General features: G+C 37.0%; 1 protein-coding gene across 2 annotated transcripts; it reads right to left on the reverse strand.

Moving 5' to 3' along the window:
- Positions 1–26: 26 nt before the first annotated feature.
- LOC127881905 (POC1 centriolar protein homolog A-like) lies at positions 27–19,103 on the reverse strand. Of its 2 annotated transcripts, none has more exons than XM_052430114.1 (13): positions 18,984–19,103; positions 17,852–17,936; positions 17,391–17,470; positions 16,252–16,343; positions 15,376–15,484; positions 14,399–14,469; positions 13,347–13,454; positions 12,193–12,308; positions 10,736–10,938; positions 9,118–9,282; positions 8,080–8,163; positions 5,557–5,730; positions 27–2,102 (listed from the first exon to the last, which is right to left on the reverse strand). In XM_052430114.1, exons 1-13 carry the CDS (start codon positions 18,996–18,998, stop codon positions 1,998–2,000), a joined length of 1,407 nt encoding a protein of 468 aa, XP_052286074.1. In that variant the 5' UTR covers positions 18,999–19,103; the 3' UTR covers positions 27–1,997. The 2 variants fall into 2 exon arrangements, with proteins under 2 accessions (XP_052286074.1, XP_052286073.1); XM_052430113.1 differs by having other exon boundaries at positions 5,557–5,733.
- Positions 19,104–19,107: the final 4 nt, after the last annotated feature.

Consider the following 19,107-nt stretch of genomic DNA (forward strand, 5'->3'; position numbering starts at 1 on the left):
AATGTTACAGTTATAAAAATAGCCACACATACTTACTGACATTAATTTATTTACACATTTTTTTTCTGTCAATACATACATGTACATTTTACAATATCACAGTTTAGGTAAAAAAAGTAATAAATATAATGCAAATTTACAACATCTACACAATGTCAGGAAAAATATAATAATGATAAAACTGCATACAATTAAACATGTGACGTAATTAACACAGGCACAGTCGGTATTATAACAGAACTATTTCTATTCCCAGAAGTTCTGAAACAAAATAAGTTGATTTCAAGTCAAACTACTTTTAGGAACAATTGAATTAACTTTTGTATGAAAATAAGCTTTTTTCCACAATTATTATAACAAATATAGAAAATATACCGTACTCAACTTAAAACATATTCAGGATTCAGAGACTTCCCATAAGCAAACCATTTTATTATAAAATTAAATACTGCATCAACCTTGGAAAACAATTATTTATTTGAAATTATAAGGTTTAATCTTGCTATTGGCAAAGTTACTGTCAAGAGCATGAATAACTAAGAAAAATTAGGGCAAATGCAAAGCTTTAAGTCAACTTGACATTGATTTGCAAAATTTGAGAGATAGAATAAAAGAAGAATCTTATCTCAAGAGTCATGGAAATGATTGAAGAACAATGTATTGACAAATCTTTCTCCATATTTATAAAGAAATTTTGAAGACAATACAGAAAGGACAGCTGATGATAAGAAACAATGGATGAGATAGATGAGGGTAAATAAGGGACAATTACAACTTCAAAAGAACTGTAACAACAGAAGAAAGGGCGATCAAATCATTTGAAGACATAGAGCAACTGCGGTCAAAATGCATAAAAAGTTTAGAGATGCATGCACATATTAGTTTTCAAACACTTTTAATGTACATAATTTTTCTTAAAAAAATGTTTGTTTTTGACAATAATAGTTTCTTGTGAATGCATACTTTAATTGTTAAACTGTTTTATGCATTAAAATATTTTATGGAAGTAACCATATATCAATGACATACTTGCATTATTTATTCACATTTTGCCTGACCACCTATGGAAATCTATCAATCTATGTTAGTTAATAATGTTTATTTTTTAAATAGAATTAGCTTTTTTGAGTTACCTTTCAGTCATATAATCTGGAAACAATGAAAATCATCAACTAGCTCACTCCTATACCCCCCCCCCCTCCCCTGATACCCCCGAAATATTATACTTCTTTTGAGGGGGTATAATAAAACGCATAACAAGAGCACCGCATAACGGATGCCACGCTCGGCGGCGGGTGCATTTTTGAAGAAATGAAAGCTTGTCAGAATTTTTTTTTTTTTAGAGGTCACAGTGACCTTGACCTTTGACCTAGTGACCCAAATATGGGTGTGGCATGTAGAACTCATCAAAGTACAGCTACATATGAAGTTTCAAAGTTGTAGGTGGAAGCACTTTGATTTTAGAGCCAATGTTCAAAACCTTGACAAAATGTTAAGGTTTTAGCACGACGCGGACGGCGGACAACACGACGAGCTGGCTATGACAATACCTCGGGTTTTCTCCCAAAACAGCCGAGCTAAAAATGAGGTTCCCCATAGGTACATCACCAAACAATACATGAAGTAGACACATGGACTTGACTTCATAACAAATGAACATACATGACTCTAGTCATGGATTGTAAACATTAAATGAGATAAGGTCAATAATAATGAGATTACCAACAGAAACTGTTGTTTTGTTTACAACACAAAGCATACAGTTTGAACAATTCCCATATTGTCTAAATGAAACTTGTTGTAAATCATGGACTCTTAACATTCTTTGTCCACTGCCAACGTGTTACTCATGTCCATATCACAATATGAACTAAACTTGACATGTTTTGGCATTCAGTCCTCTAGCTGCATCTAGCTGCATCAAACTCGCTAACAAGTACAAGGGTACATAACGACAAACTATAATGGAGGATGGCAATAAATAAAAACTATGGACATCAGTCCTTCTGTCTACTTTGTGCTGCAAGTTTTTGCTGATTGTCTAAACATTCGCGCAATTTGTCTTCTGTCATAGTCAATCGCTGCTCCAGCAAAGAAACAGTCTGCAAACAAAAATAAATCTTTGCTACATAATACTGGTAAAGTTTACAAAGAACAAATTAATTTTCAGAGAACATCAAATTACAATATGAAAAGAAAATGTGAAATGTTATGAGTACAAAGTATGATACAAAACCCAACACAGATTTGAGATTATTTGACCTTTGACCTCTAGTGCTTTAGTGACCTACATAAAGCCATCTAATTCTGGAATGTGACACATCATCATAAAGGTTTACATCCGTTATGAGTTATTTGAAAATCTGTCAATTTAAAGAGATAAAACATCCCACTGTGACTAAATTCTCACAGTTGACCACAGTATGACCTTGACCTTGAAGTAAGCCATCTGGATTGTTGGAATAAACACACTGTTCACATGGTTACCATTAGTGTCAAGTTACTTTATAATCTTTTAATGCATGGGGAAGTTGAAAAAGCTTTACTTTGGCCTATACTAATACTGGTACCTAACCTAAGACCCAAGATTGCGACCCCTTAACCTTATATTGATCAATCGATAATGTAGAGTACTTATCTGAAGTTGTAAATGAAACCTGAAACCCCCAAAACAATCAAGTGAATATAACTGTGCCTTGTTCAAGGAAAATCGGGTTTAATACATGTGCGTAAAGTGTCTTCCAAGATGATCAGTCTGGTCAGTCCGCACGGGCTAAACAGGGACGACACTTTCCGCCTTTACTAGACTTTTGCTATCAAAATACTTCCTTTGAACGAAAAATGCCATTTATGCAGAAAGTGTTGTCCCTGATAAGCCTTTGCGTACTGCACAGGCTTTTTTCGGATGACACTTTATTTAAATGCACCGATCGCCGTGGCCTAGTGGATAAGGCGTCCGCCTCAGGATCGGGAGGTCGAAGGTTCGAGCCCCATGGGGAGCATTTGTCGAAGAATGGATGTTTGTCATGGGACTTGTTCCGATATGGCTGGCTCGTGAGCCGCGAGCGTTAAACATGAATGGTTACCGACTTCTATCCGCCTGGTGCCTGGCATAGTGATAGGAGTTGGGAGGTACATGGTATACACGCAAAGGTGTCTCATAAGCCAAATTGGCTGGCCCTTTCAATAGGGGTGACACTATAATAAACAAGAGGGCCAAGATGGCCCTAGTTCGCTCACCTGAGAGGAGTCGGTTCATTCAATCTTTACCAAATGTCAAACTTGACCTAGATATTGTCCAGACAAACATCCTGGTCAAGTTTCATCATTATATCATCTGCGAGTCATGATCAATGTACCTATGAAGTTTCATGATCCTAGGCGTAAGCATTCTTGAGTTATCATCCAGAAACCATTTTTCTAAGTTGAGTCACCGTGACCTTGACAGCCATTGTGTGAATATGTTTTTTGGCACTGTGGCCTTGACCTTTGACCTAGTGACCTGATAATCAATAGGGGTCATCTGCGAGTCATGATCAATATACCTATGAAGTTTCATGAACCTAGGCATAAGCGTTCTTGAGTTATCATCCAGAAACCATTTTACTATTTCAGGTCACCGTGACCTTGACCTTTGACCTAGTGACCTGAAAATCAATAGGGGTCATCTGCAAGTCATGATCATTGTACCTATGAAGTTTCATGATCCTAGGCATAAGCATTCTTGAGTTATCATCCAGAAACCATTTTACTATTTCAGGTCACTGTGACCTTGACCTTTGACCTAGTGACCTGAAAATCAATAGGGGTCATCTTCGAGTCATGATCAATATACCTATGAAGTTTCGTGATCCTAGGCATAAGTGTTTTTGAGTTATCATCCGGAAACCATTTTACTATTTCGGGTCACTGTGACCTTGATCTATGACCTAGTGACCTGAAAATCAATAGGGGTCATCTACGAGTTATGATCAATGTACCTATGAAGTTTCATGATCCTAGGCCTAAGCGTTCTTGAGTTATCATCCGGAAACCATTGTCTTATTTCGGGCCATCGTGACCTTGACCTTTGACCTAGTGACCTGAAAATCAATAGGGGTTAACTGCAAGTCTTGAACAATGTAACTATGAAGTTTCATGATCCTAGGCATAAGCATTCTTGAGTTATCATCCGGAAACCATTTTACTGCTTTGGGTCACCGTGACCTTGACCTTTGACCTAGTGACCTGAAAATCAATAGGGGTCATCTGCGAGTCATGATCAATGTACCTATGAAGTTTCATGATCCTTGACATAAGCGCTCTTGAGTTATCATCCGGAAACCATCTGGTGGACGGTCGGACCGACATGAGCAAAACAATATACCTCTTCTTTGAAAGTAGGGGGGGGGGGGGGGGGGGGGGCATAATGAGAAAACTGCCCCCCCTCCCAGCAGCCATGTTATTCAACTGACCGGAACCATTTTTTAGCTCAACTCTCGTATCAAGGAAACAAATGTTTTGAGCAAATTTCATGAAAATTGGGCAAAAATGTGACTTCTACTGTGTTCACATGTTTTCACTATATGCATATAGAGAAAAATGCCCCGCCCACTGGCGGCCATGTTTTTTCACCGATCCCGACCATTTTCAAACTCGTCCGAGATATCAATAAAACCAATGTTTTGACCAACTTTCATGATGATGGGGAAAAAATTGTGACTTCTAGAGTGTTTACAAGGTTTCTCTATAGCCAAATAGGGAAAACTGCCACTATATACATATAGAGAAAAATGCCCCGCCCACTGTCGGCCATGTTTTTTCACCGATCTCGACCATTTTAGAACTCGTCTGAGACATCAATTGAACCAATGTTTTGACCAACTTTCATGATGATTGGGCAAAAATTGTGACTTCTAGAGTGTTTACAGGGTTTCACTATAGCCAAATAAGGAAAACTGCCCCACCCACTGGCGGCCATGTATCAAGGGATCGGAACATTTGAACTCAACCAAGATATCATTAAGACAAACATTTTGACAAAGTTACATGAAGATTGGGCATGAAATGTGACTTCTACAATGTTTAAAAGGTTTTTCTTTTTCTTTGACCTAGTGACCTAGTTTTTGACCCGGCACAACCCAGTTTTGAACTTGACCGAGATTTCATTGGGACAAAGCTTCTGACCAAGTTTCATGAAGATGGGACAAGAAATGTGGCCTCTAAAGTGTTTACGAGCAAATGTTAACGGACGGACGGACATACGACGGACAAAGACCGGTCACAAAAGCTCACCTGAGCAATCGGGTGAGCTAAAAAGACCTTTATCTTTTTACATTATGCCAAACTTTCCCAAAGTGAGGTTGAATTGATCATGGAGTCAGAGTACTTATCACCCCCTTGGTGCAAAAAGGTACCATGTGGCATTGAAATTAGAAGGCATATGGTACCATTTTGTACAAATAGGACGTTATATCTGAAGCTATACATGAAAGCTGACACTCCAAAACAATCATGTGAACATATCTATTCATATCCCAAGGAGAGCTTCCAAAACAAGGCCATCATCCTCCCTACCTGTGTAAGTATGTCCAGCTGCCCCACTATGTGTTCCAGGGTGCCAGCGAGCTGCGGGGTCATGGCTGACTTCTCTTCCAGGGGCTGGGTGGTGGGGCGTGACTGGAACTCATCACCCCGGGACCCCCGTGACCTCGAGTCCGCTGACCTCATCTCCACATCGTCACCAGACAGCTGCTGGAACAGGTACGAGTCACCTCTGGGAAAATGGGGCTTAATGCATCTACGTAAAAAGTCCTCCCAGATTAGCCTGAGCAGTCCGCACAGGCTAATCAAAACGAAACTTTCAGCCTAGACTGGATTTTCCTTATGAAGAGACTTCCTGTAAACAAAACATTCAATAAAAGGGGAAAGTGTCATCCCTGTTTAGCCTGTGTGGTCTTCTTTTGCTTATTTGGGATAACACTTCACCAAATGTGCATTAAGCCCGGTTTTCCCTGACAACTGCTGGAACAGATACTGGCCCTGGTAGCTTGTGTGTTTTAGAATGAATCTCTCTTGGCAGTGTTTTTTCTCTCACCATTTTGGGAATGTGGCCAGGCCCTTTGGATAGGTAAAAATTGAGATGTTTTGAGAAAAGTTGGGATATTGGTGTTCTTTTTTGTGTGCTTATAAATAGTTTAAATTGATAATAAGTGTTTTCAATATTATACTTTCTAAGGTTTAACTGATGGAGCTTAAAAGGGAAATGAAATAAATGTTGCCATTTACTCCAAGAAATTATTTAAAATTTCATATATTCTTTTTGAAAATTTTCTGTTGTGAATTTTAGTATGTCATTGTGGAAAATATACATGGTCTCTGACATTAGGAATGGGGCCGATAATTTTGCCAAAAAAAACAACAACACTGCTTGGGGTGAGCGTCCAGGTGGTGAATTTATGAATAATAATAGTGTATACCGAAAAGGCAGAGAATCAATGAATTTCTAGCAAAGAAACTGTTAATGGCAGATGATAAAGATATATATTTTGCTTTTTGAAAGGTATAGACGAGCCACCACAATCAAGATGATATAAGCAAACATGCACATTAAATACCCACAGATGCATGCCAAGCACATATCAACTTGTATTACCTCCAAATTGTTCTACAATCATCACCCCTGTTTCAACACAAACCTAAGCATTCACAGATGAATTCACACATTTCAAACACATTCACTACTGTATGAGCCACATTACAAACACATTCACTACTGTATGGCATTCACAGATGAATTCACACATTACAAACACATTCACTACTGTATGGCATTCACAGATGAATTCACACATTACAAACACATTCACTACTGTATGGCATTCACAGATGAATTCACACATTACAAACACATTCATTACTGTATGAATTCACACATTACAAACACATTCATTACTGTATGAATTCACAGATGAATTCACACATTACAAACACATTCACTACTGTATGAGCCACGTTCTGGGAAAACAGGGTTTAATGCATATGGGTAATGTCATCCAGGATTAGCCCGTGCAGTCTGCACAGGCCAATCAGGGACAACACTCTCAGCTTTTAAGGTATTTTTTGTTTGAAGGGAGTCGCTTATAAACAAATATCCAGTTACATCGGAAAGTGTCATTCCCGTCCGACTGGGATCAGAGCTCCAGATAAGGATTTGTGAAATTAGTAACGGTACTGCCACTGACAGAAAGAAAAGGATTAACGCTTAAAATCAATAAGTACCTTTACTACCATATCCAAAAATACAGGTAGTACTGTACTACCCGTGTTCTTGGATATTGAAGGGTGTATAACTGACTTTACAGAAACATTTGCAGCAATTATAATTAATATTTGTAGTTCTTAAACAGTTACGTGTACTGTATTAGATTTTCCATTCTGAATCATGATGCAAATACAACTACACATTAAAACTCATGATTAATACTATTTCTTCATTTTTCTTGACAAGAAAACACAAGCCAACTAGTAAGCTAAGTAAATGAACATTTATTTCACTGTCTCATCCGTTTCCCATCGTGTTTTCTAAAGTTTTAAGCCACCGATGCAATCAAATCGTTTAATATCAGGGCGACAATGTCTTTTTTCTGGGTTTACAGATTTAATGTCAGGATGGTAAGACGATACCGTATGTAGTCATTATATGACAACAAAGTGTTGTTTTGAACCGCTTTCGGTTAAGCCGGCATTCCATTGCGCGCAGACATATTGTTTTTGACGGATTTACAAGTTACAGGAAATCACGCGACAGAATAGACAATAATATATGAACCCAGTCTACAATTTTTCGGTAATTTAAATTAACGAAAAGTGCCGTTAGGTTAGAGACCAACAAATCACGCCGCGCTAACGCAGACGAATCGGTACGGCCAGATTTTTTTCGTAAATGCGTAAAATGGATATTTAAGTCGTAAATCTTCATGAAAAAGGCGTATTTACGGCTGTAAGGCCCTTATCTGGAGCTCTGTGGGATGACAGTCAAACACATGCATTTAGCCCAGTTTTCGCAGAATGCGGCTCAAGTAGGTCACATATGCCAACCTCTGCAGGAGAGAACATTGCTGGCCCGACCTCTGTGACCTCTGGGGCCTCATCATCCATGTTCTTGATGTCCGCCCTCAACCCCTGTAACAGCATGCAATATTGCTTGTATCTACCATATACCGAGTATCTTATGCACTTGCTGAGTTTCCTCAGGGATCCCCCTTGCTCAACATTTTTGGAAGCCGAATTTCCTTAGTGTGTCTGATTTTTTATCATTTTGGATATTTTACTGGTAATTATGAAGAAAACCTTGTCACCAAACTAAATTTTCTTTAGCTAAATTTTCTAGTGTGTAGCAATTTTCCAAATTCAGCCAATGGGGGAGTAAGCCCTGTTCTTGTTGTTAAGTATTCATAAAACATGCACATGCAGCAATCCCTTCTTCAAAGCTTTGGTAACAGTTATAGTTATCTAGAATAATAGAAAACAAGAGCTGTGTTTGTGAAACACAATGCCCCCTACTGCGCCTCTTTGAAGCCATATATTTGACCTTTGACCTTGAAGGATGACCTTGCCCTTTCACCACTCAAAATATGCAGATCCATGAGATAGACATGCATGCCAAATATCAAGATGCTATCTTCAATATTGTAAAGCTATGATCAAGATTAAAGTTTTGGGACAGAATAACAGACAGACAGAAAGGCCAAAAACAATATAACCCCAATCATTCGATCCGGGTGAATAAAAAAAGGCAAGATTTTTTTAACATTTTATTTTCAGTATAAGCGTGTGAGAGCATGGCCCTTATTCACCAAACAAGCTTGAGGCTTAAGTCTAAGAATAAATAATATTCTTTAAATTATAATTTTTAGGAATTTCTTTAATGTTGAGTCAAACTCATTAACTGCCTCTACCGATATCATTCTTTATGAAGACCATTCAGTCAAGGACATTATCACCAGTGGTAGTATGTATATATTCAAACAATAGACATATTTTTCTTGTTTCTAAATCTATGATTTTTTCTAAGGTCTGAGAATGAGTTGGTGAATACCCCCCGGAATTTAAAAGGCCTTAACTACAGTACTTTACCTTTCCCGAGCTCTTAGACACCGAAGAGGCTGCGGAGCCAGGTCTCGGTATCTTGGGAGCAATGTCGGCCACTGTAGGGGCATTGCCGTTACTGGCACGCTGCTTGTGGGTCTGCAGTAACTCCGTGAAGTCCATCTGGTCAAAGTTGGTCTTCCAAACCAACACCTGTACAAGGACACAGGACCATGTGATTATTTCACATACAATTGAGCTTTCCTCTGAGAAAACTGGGCTTACAGGTCACCGTGGCGTAGTATATGTGGTGTCCGCCTAGCGACCGAGATGTCATGGGTTCGATCCCCACTGTGGGAGCGTTCTTTAGATCTCCATACCCATACCCATTGACAACAAGTACTGGTTCTAGTCCCAGGAAATGGACTAGTGTTTCAAATAAGCCTTAGGCTTTCGATGCAATAGAGCTAAAATAAATAAGTAAGTTTAAACAAACTAAAACTAGACTTAATGCTTGTGACTAACCTTCTGAGAAAACTGGGCTTAATGCTTGTGACTAACCTTCTGAGGAAACTGGGCTTAATGCATGAAACTGACCTTCTGAGAAAACTGGGCTTAATGCTTATGACTTACCTTTTGAGAAAACTGGGCATAATGCTTGTGACTTAAGTGTCATCGCTGATTAGCCTGTGCAGTTCAATATAATTTTTGTTTAAAGGAAGCCCCTTTTAAACAAAAGTCTAGGCAGAAAGTGTTGTCCCTGATAAGCCTTTGCAAACTGCACAGGCGATTCTGGGAAAACACTTCAAGCACATTAATTAAGCCCAGTTTTCCCAGAACCAGGCTTATATATGAAATATTGATTCACATAAAGTTGATTCTCTGTGTATGAGCATATAAAAACATGTTATCAGTTTTAATATATCAATATCAACCATAAACCTCAGTACATATGATAAATATGAAAATTGATTATAGTTAGTGCAAATACAGGATATGTACATGTAACAAGGCTTTTTTCCCCGTCTTTGTGAAGCGGTCTTTGGCCACTCAACTTTCAAAAAAATGAGAAAAAAATAAGTCGCAAACTTTTCGAAAGTGTAACAAATAATAACTTGCTTACTTTTACAAATTGTGAAAAAATGAAATGCAAATTTTTTTTTAAGTGAAAAAAGGCCATTTTTGAAGCAGGAAAAAAACACCTTATGTAACTTGTTTAAAAACTATAATTTGACCATTAACAAAATATAACAGGAGATGTGTTTGTAAGAAACACAATGCCCCCTACTGCGCCGCTTTGATTTAAATAATTTTGTTTTTGATTATATCCCTTTACAAAATATTACTTCCCTTGTAAAAATGATCTGAACCCGCCAAATGATAAATAGAAATTATCTCCCTTTAAAGCTTGTTACTTCCCTTGGATTTGTTTTTTTGACCTTTGACCTTGAATGATGACCTTGACACCACTCAAAATGTGCAGCTCTATAAGATACACATGCATGCCAAATATCAAGTTGCTATCTTCAATATTGCAAAAGTTATGGCCAATGTTAAAGTTTTCGGACGGACGGACAGACGGACGGACAGACTGACTAACAGTTCAACTGCTATATGCCACCCTACCGGGGGCATAAAAAGCTGAAGAGCAATGCAGACAATTCACCTGTTCATCTGAACCCCCTGATGCAAAGTAGTCTCCGCCTCGTGAGAAGGCAACTGCCGTGACTGGCCCCTGGTGACCGTGCAGCGTGTAGAACAGGCGCCCCTCCAACAGGTCAAACACCTTGAGCTGGCCGTCATCAGAGCCAGACAGCAGGTAGTTACCGCTCGAGTGGAACGAGAGACTGTTCACTGCAGACGCATGAGCTGTATGGGTTAGAAGATTATAATATTAGGTATACAAGAGAGACTTTTCATGGCAGGCGCATGAGCTCTTTGGGTTACAAGAAAATTATATTAAGGTAAATAAAATAATAATATTGCTCAATAATTAATTTAGGTGTTCAATACATTTGTATATAGAGGATATTTGTTGGCTGCGGTGGAATATTGACTTTAATTCATGAGTGATCATAGAAAATATATTTTTCTATGATCACGAGTGAATTAAAATCGACATTTCACTGAAGCCAACAAATTTACTTTTTATTTTATGCTTATAAATGATTATTTTTGTATTTATGCCATTCCGGACAATCTAATTCCCTGTATGTTGTTTTAAACATTCAATGCAGAGTAGTTGCCCTTGGAAACATTGTGGGTAACAATGGGGAAACGATACATATCCAAAAATGGTTGTGGTAACACAATTAAAATTATGGATAATTTAAATAAAATATTACTAGCTGTAACTAAATAGCATGAAATTAACTAATATAACTAACTTTCCTGACCTTAAGGATGTTTTTAACCCCTTAAAGCCCTTTTATATAGCCATTATTGGGGTATACTCCCAATGGCAACTAATATCTTTTTATTCCGAATCCACTTGCATAATTCATAATTGATGGTTTGACTATGAGATGTTTGAAAATAATTTGTGTTCACAGAAGAAATAAAGACATTTTTTTTTTTAAGGATTTACTATTGTACTGAAACACAAGCTTTTTCTCCTTTTTTTGAACCTATGAACTGTTCAAATTTCATGTCAGCCATATTGCCTCGGGTAACATGTATACAGGGAAAGTAGAGAAATGCTGATATTTGCCTGACTTAAGCGCTGTTTGCTTGTACACAATTTGTTTTATAACATCATCATATTCATATTGCAATTGATATTTTATAAGTACGACCCAAAATCGTAAATTCATGTTAATTTACCTTTTCACAAGAAATTGCCATTTACTGTAAAGAAATAGTGCGGATTCTGCCTTATAAAAAAACAACAGAATGCACCAAATAAGTCTGATTATTTGAGCCTTGATCTGAATTTTTTTTGCTTTATTCATAAAGTTGTGTCCCATATTTGCCTGTGCAGTTCACACATGCTAATGTGACGAAACTTTCCACCTGGTAATCCCTGATTTGCCTGGCTGCACATGCTAGTCAGGGACAACACTTTACGTAAATGCATTGAGCCCCGTTTTCCCAGAGTAAGGCACATATCTTATTTTGACTGACCTGTGTAGTGTTGTAGAAGCTTGTTCATCCTGATATCCCAGACCTTCACTGTGCTGTCAGTGCCTGCAGAGGCTATACAAGTACCACTGGGGTGAAACTCCACATGGTTCACAAACCTGCAACACAGTCATATGACATGCGCGTAATTGACAGAGTCCAGGAATTTGACTACCAAAAAATCAATTTGGCGGAAATATTGACTACAGAAATTGCTAAGCCAGGTGGAGCCCTGCTGTCCTAGCATCAAGAACGTATCGAGGTCAACATTCTGAGTTTGATTATCATCCACAATTTGGTGTTCACATTAATATTTTTGAGTTTTGAGTTGGACTCAACCTCAAGTTTGTCAACATTCTGAGTTTGATTATCATCCACAATTTGGTGTTCACATTAATATTTTTGAGTTTTGAGTTGGACTCAACCTCAAGTTTGTCAACATTCTGCGTTTGATTATCATCCACAATTTGGTGTTCACATTAATATTTTTGAGTTTTGAGTTGGACTCAACCTCAAGTTTGTCAACAGTCTGAGTTTGATTATCATCCACAATATGGTGCTCACATGAATGTTTTTTTAGTTTTGAGTCAGACTCGACCTCAAGTTTGAGGAGGAATGTGTGCATATTCTTGAGATCGTTCATGAACTGACCAAGGTACTCAAAACTCAGCTAAGTGGATACTAAAATCTCATTTTCTGAGGTGAGCGCAAATAATTGAGAATTTTCATGATACAAATGTACTTGGCCAATGTCAGTAAGTAACAGTATTTCTAGAACGTTAAAAAACATGGAAAGCATACATGAAAAACCTGTAATTTATAGTTTCAGCTAAAGTGTTCGCTATTATACAAAATTATTACCATGTATTTAATTCAAGAGGGGCGTGTTCTTAACACATTGTTAATTAAGGCAATATTAATAATAATATCAAACTAAAAATTGTCGGTTTGATGTCTTAACTTCATGAAAATTACCTCCGACTTGCAATTAAAGGTTTTCAGAAAAAAAATTCAAGCAACCACAGAAGACTTTGATAGCACAAAATCAGCAACTTTAGAAATTTAATTTTTTGAAATATTGTCAACAAAATTATCTCTTTCGAGTGCTGCAGAAAAAAATAACGCTTCATTTTTGTATATAAATGTAAGCCGCTTACCCTCCTTGTTCGTAAAATGTATGCACACACTCCTTGCTGTTGCGGTCCCAAAGTTTCACTGTCTTGTCGTCACTACCCGATACTATCAGTCTGCCATCTGGGGAAAACCTGGAGGACAGCAACATGTGAAACAAGACTTACAAAAGTATTGCAACCAATACAGGAGTTCCCTACAGGGTTAAACGCTTCTCAATTCAGTGATTTTTTTGCCCTAAATTACAGCCCCTTACAGGCTATTTCCCAATCCCAATAGAAACATTTTCCCTAAAAATCTGACTAAAACTTCCCAAAAAAGATGTCAAACTTTTCCAATAAACTCAAATAATTGGTTTATTAAGTTTCTTATACAGCAATATAATTCTGTAGCACTTTATAATATAAATTTAAACATGCAGTTAAACATACACTCATAAACAATTGGAATATTTGTATTCATAATCATATTAATAATGTTTCATTTTTCCCAATTACATGGTTTATTGGCTATTTTTCCCAATCCAAAAGGCACAGGTTGCAAAATATAAAGCACAGACAATCACTGCAATTAAAGAATATGCATCTTATGTTTCTTTTTTTAATTGACAGTTAACTTACTGGACCTTTGTTTGACCTCTTGTAAAAAAAAGGTCTTGCAAAATACTGGCATTGCCTTTTATAAGTATATTAAATTTCATCAAGGTATCTTGAGTACAGTATGTGTTATAGCCAGATCCGGCTTTGTGGATAGACAGACCCAGGGAATACCTATAGTCCATTCTGATGAAACACTGAAAGGAGTCTAAAAAAAAGCAAATGTTTAGTGTTTACACACAACAAGAGCAAAATCAAATTCAGACCTTAAATAAAAATTCACGTGAAAATGGTTCAATTCTAAAATCCTGATTAAAAAGCTATTAAACGTGTTTATTATTCTTCCATATAATTCACTTAAAAACCTAACAAAGGTACACAAAAATTAGAATACACAGCATGATAATAAAATTTTGTGTCTTAGCATAAATTTCATTATAATTCTTGAATGAAAGACTCAGCACAAAGAGCTGAAAACTTACTTGGCTGATCTAACCCAGTTCATGTGCTGATTGAGAGAAAATAAAAACTTCTGTCGGTGCACAGTCCAGAGCTGAAACAGAACATTTATTCCTTTACCACTTAAACATGTATTTTCACACATTTGTAGTCCCTTAGAAAGTTACATTTAATTAAAGACCTTTCTTTTTAGATTCAAGTTTTAAAGGCTTCATTTCCAACCCTTAGATACTGATGAGCAGCAAACAGCATAAAACCTGAAAAGACTGCAAGTTACTGGCAGGCTGTTCTGGTTTTATGCTGGTTGCAAAAGCCATTTTCACTTTGCTTCTTATAGGGGAAAGCGTTAAAGTAAAGGATAACATTTAGATACAAGACTATCAACTGAATGTTCTCACAAAACTCTTATGTCCTATATACCACAATCATTGAATAAACAAATGTTGGAAAATGTGCTTAAAAAAACAGACTTTAATACCCCGATATATGCATTATTGTTTTGAAATTTAAACTAAAGCAAATGCAAAACTGTTAATAAAAATTGTAAATTTGTATACTGAATGATATAATAAAGAATGCTCATCAGACCTGACCACTTTAAAGCAAAGAAAGCTTTTATGGTTGAGTTTAAGATATTATACAGTAATCAAAATTACAGTGTCTCAATCATTTGTAATCAAACCTGAAAAAACATCATCATATCAATTTATTTAATACAATTTACATGAGTATGGAGAAACATGATTAACCCATTACCACTTAAAGACATATTTTTACACATTTCTTGTTCCTTAGAAAGTTACATTATGTAACAGATCTTTCTTACTAGATTCAAGTTTTTAAGGATTCATCCCCAAACCTTAGATAATGATAAGCAGCAAACAGTATAAAACCTGAACAGGTTGTTCTGGTTACTCACAGGCTGTTCTGGTTTTATGCTGTTTACACTTCCACTTTGCTTGTGTGGGAAAGTGTTAAATAAGGAGGAGAATCGAACTACCTTAATAGTTTTATCATCTGATGAGGTGAGAAGGGTCTGTCCATCACTGGAGAAGTCCACACTCCGTACAGTGGCTGTGTGGGCTTTGAACACTGTTGACTCCCCCTTCCTGGATACAGAATCGGAAAACCCCATTATAATTAACTATTTATAGAAATAGAATGTACTTCCATCAGTATAGCTACACTAACCTGAGACCAACTTTGAGAGCTTGTGCATGGCAGTTAAGTGGATTTCAGGCCAGTACAAATTATTTGATTCTTTCTAGTGGATTTTAACAATTAATTTAATGACTTTTTCAATTCATTAAGTCCCTACAATACCATTGACTTTAGCATACCATAACTTACCCTTTGACCTATTCAGCTCAAAACCTCCTTTTCCTACCACTGTACAAAGTTGCATGATCCTATGTCAAAGAGTTATTAAAATATGGAGTCAAAACAAATGTCTAGCTACAAGCCCCTGTGACCTTAACCTTTGGTCTCAAAATCAATTGGTGTCATCCCATTCTCCCATGAAATCACTTTATTTATTATGATAGGTAAAATTATTCTAAACATGCAGAAACAGATCTACTGTGACAAACAACTGTGACCTTGAACTTTGACCAATTAAACTCAAAAGTGATCTATAGATGTCTTCTTTTCCCCCTTAGTAACCATTTATACGATTTGCAAGGTTGAAGGTCAAAGTGTTCCATATTTTATAATATTATAATAAAGTGCAGAAAAATGGTCTAAGGACCGACCCACCTTCTGTCCTTCAGACTGACAAATAGACAGAGGCAAAGCAATATACAATGGCTCCTTTGAAGGGTGCAAAACAACAATAACTAAGTTGAACGTTCCATCATTTTCCTCAAATACTACGTACACTGAAGGGATCCAGAGTCTCACTGTTTTATCCCTGGAGGCCGACGCTACAAGATGACCCGAGGGTGAGAATCGCACACTCATCACCGCATCCTGCAATCCACAGCATAATTAACATGAGCACTGTTAGTTTGTATTGATTTTTTTCTGTTTTAAACAGTATTTCAGTAATATCACAGCTGCCAGTTATCCTATTCTTAGTTTTTCTAGGTCGGCTGGTTTGCAAGTATAACAAGCGAATTCGTTGAATTGATATCCCCCGCAAACAAATTTTTTTTTTGTGAAAGACGGACAGACAGACAATGTCCATTCTATATTTTCCTCCGCCTTTGAAGGAGGATAAAAAGGGCGTGCTTCACTGACAACTCCCCCACTTGAATCAGAGGTTTGGAGAAAAAATTGTAGTAAAAATATTTTCACTATCTATTTCATGTGGCTCATGGACTGGGAATCGATCCATCATCCATATGCAGTCCAGCGCCCTACAAACTGAGAAAGCTTAACTGGCTTAAAAAAAGTGTACCATACAAGTATATTCAATTTGTTTAAGTTTCTTGTTTAAATTTCTAAATGTCAAGACCAAAACATGATGCAGGTAGTTATGTTCCAGTTTGTAAAGTTTGTGTAAGCCCTTTTAACTGATCATTAATAAGCTAATTGTGATAAACTTCTATTAAAATCCTTGCACTAAACGAAATCAAAGCAGTTATTTTTCTCTAAATAAACTTTGTACCAGAAAATGGTACCAATCCCAATCTGTTGTTTTTTTAATTTTCCCTATGTGAAGGCATAAAATTGTGTTTGTTAAACACAATGCCCCCTACTGCGCTTTGAAGCCCCACCACAGCTATTTTATAGAAAACTGTTAAGTCCAAGACCCATAACTTTGCTAAAAATCAATTGACCAGAACGAAACTCAAACATCTATAAGTCATGTAAGTAGACTCACATACCAACAAGACCTGCATTTGTGAAACACAATCCCCCATACACATACCAAAATTCAGCTCTTTATATGAAACATAGTGTAAAACATTAAAAAAAAAACGGAATGCCGGACAGAGCTCTAATGAGCTCCCACAGCTATATGCCACCCTACCAGGGGCATACAAATCCAAAATTAAGAAATATGGTATTTACTTTGTGTCCAACAAATCGATAGGCCCTCATCTGAGGTTTAAAATTCCACACCATCAAACAATGGTCCATTGACCCGGAGGCTGAAACAAAAGCAGAGAAAAATACACTACTTCAACATGTGTCGTAGACTCGTAGTTTACTCTTTACCGGGAATTAAACACTGGTTAAACTTTAAGCTTTTGAAAAAATAAAACATGACACATTTTGGTTATGCAATTAAGGTTTATGTATTTTTATGTATACTTTACTATTTTACTAAGTCATGTAGAGAATCTTGAAATCTTATTCAATAACACTAAATTTATTATTGAAATTCCAGTACAAAATGTTGTTTTTGTAGCAATAGAAGGATACAAGATCATGAGATGCAAATGTTTAAGTGAGCAGTTTGCCACTGCACACATGGTCACATAAGTAAATCAGGGACATATTTAAACAGACTGAATAAGAACCACTTATACCCAGCTGTTTCATGTTTGGGTTGAAGTCGACACTTGTCACTGTGTCCCTGTGACCCTTAAAGTGCCGCTCCAGAGACGGGTCCTCCTGAAATTATTCACAAAACACAGACTTGTAAGTTGCACTTGAATTGTGGTCTTTTTTATTATTACAAATCCTTCAGTGTGATACTCAATGTATTAAATGTACTGAAATGTAATGATTTCCAATAAGACAATGCCAATTTGTTTTTTTCATGAAGTCAAGAAAAAAATTATTTTCGCTAAAAAAGAGGGTGTCCGAAAATTTAGAGTGTCTGAAAACTCTGGGTAATTACTGTAATTGATGATATCTAAAAAAACTTCAATTGGGAATTTTTAGGTCCCATTTGGGCAATTGTTTTTTCCCATTGGTAATGGGGCCACATACTGGCCTTGACTTTTAACGAAAAAAATACCGAGTGAGCTAACCGGGCCGTTCATATCTAATCGCCAATCCCGCTTAAATTCGGTACCGTGACATTCTCTCATGCAAAGTTAGAATTTGTCCTTGGACAGCTTTCAGGCAGGCATGATTACTTTGCATTAGACCACAAGCAGTTTTTATTTGGTTTTATCCTTCACTTTGTTTTTGTTACCTCACAATGACCTTGTACAGTCACAGAGGAGCCCTGTACTTTATGGGAAGAACAAATTGAGTCACAGGGAACACCGTATTACTGAAACTGACAAACCCACAGGCAGGTTTTATGGAGAACTGCAAGCGCCATGGTCCCATGTTGGGCACCAGATGTTGAAAGGTGTGCAGCCAGTCTGGCACTCGAGCCCAGAACCTCCGGATAACAAGGCGAGTGCTCTACTGAGTGAGCTTACCAAGCCACTTAAACTTCTAATCACCGAGCCAACTTAAGTTTAGTACCGTGGCATATATATTTCAGGTAACATGTTATGTCAAATTTTGTATATTGAAGGTAATAACACCAAACCTTCTAACTTCTCAATTTGAGACGAACGCAAAAAAGCCAAAATAAAATAATTTAGATTGCAATGAAAACTACACTGACTTTACGAAGTCAAAGGTAATCAATGCCAATGCAGTTTTAATGTACTGCGACTAAAAAATTCAGATGCAATTGAAATAATATGAAATACAAACCAATGGAGTTGTCATTTTTGTAAGTTTTACGAAAGTTTATCAAATGCAAGTCTGTTCAAGTTTTGTTTTTAAACACTGGCGGTCGGGAGTTCTTTTGCGCATGTTCGGTTGAAGAATTAATAAA

This window comes from Dreissena polymorpha, chromosome 5 (genome assembly GCF_020536995.1).
Source record: "Dreissena polymorpha isolate Duluth1 chromosome 5, UMN_Dpol_1.0, whole genome shotgun sequence".
NCBI classification, from domain to species: domain Eukaryota; kingdom Metazoa; phylum Mollusca; class Bivalvia; order Myida; family Dreissenidae; genus Dreissena; species Dreissena polymorpha.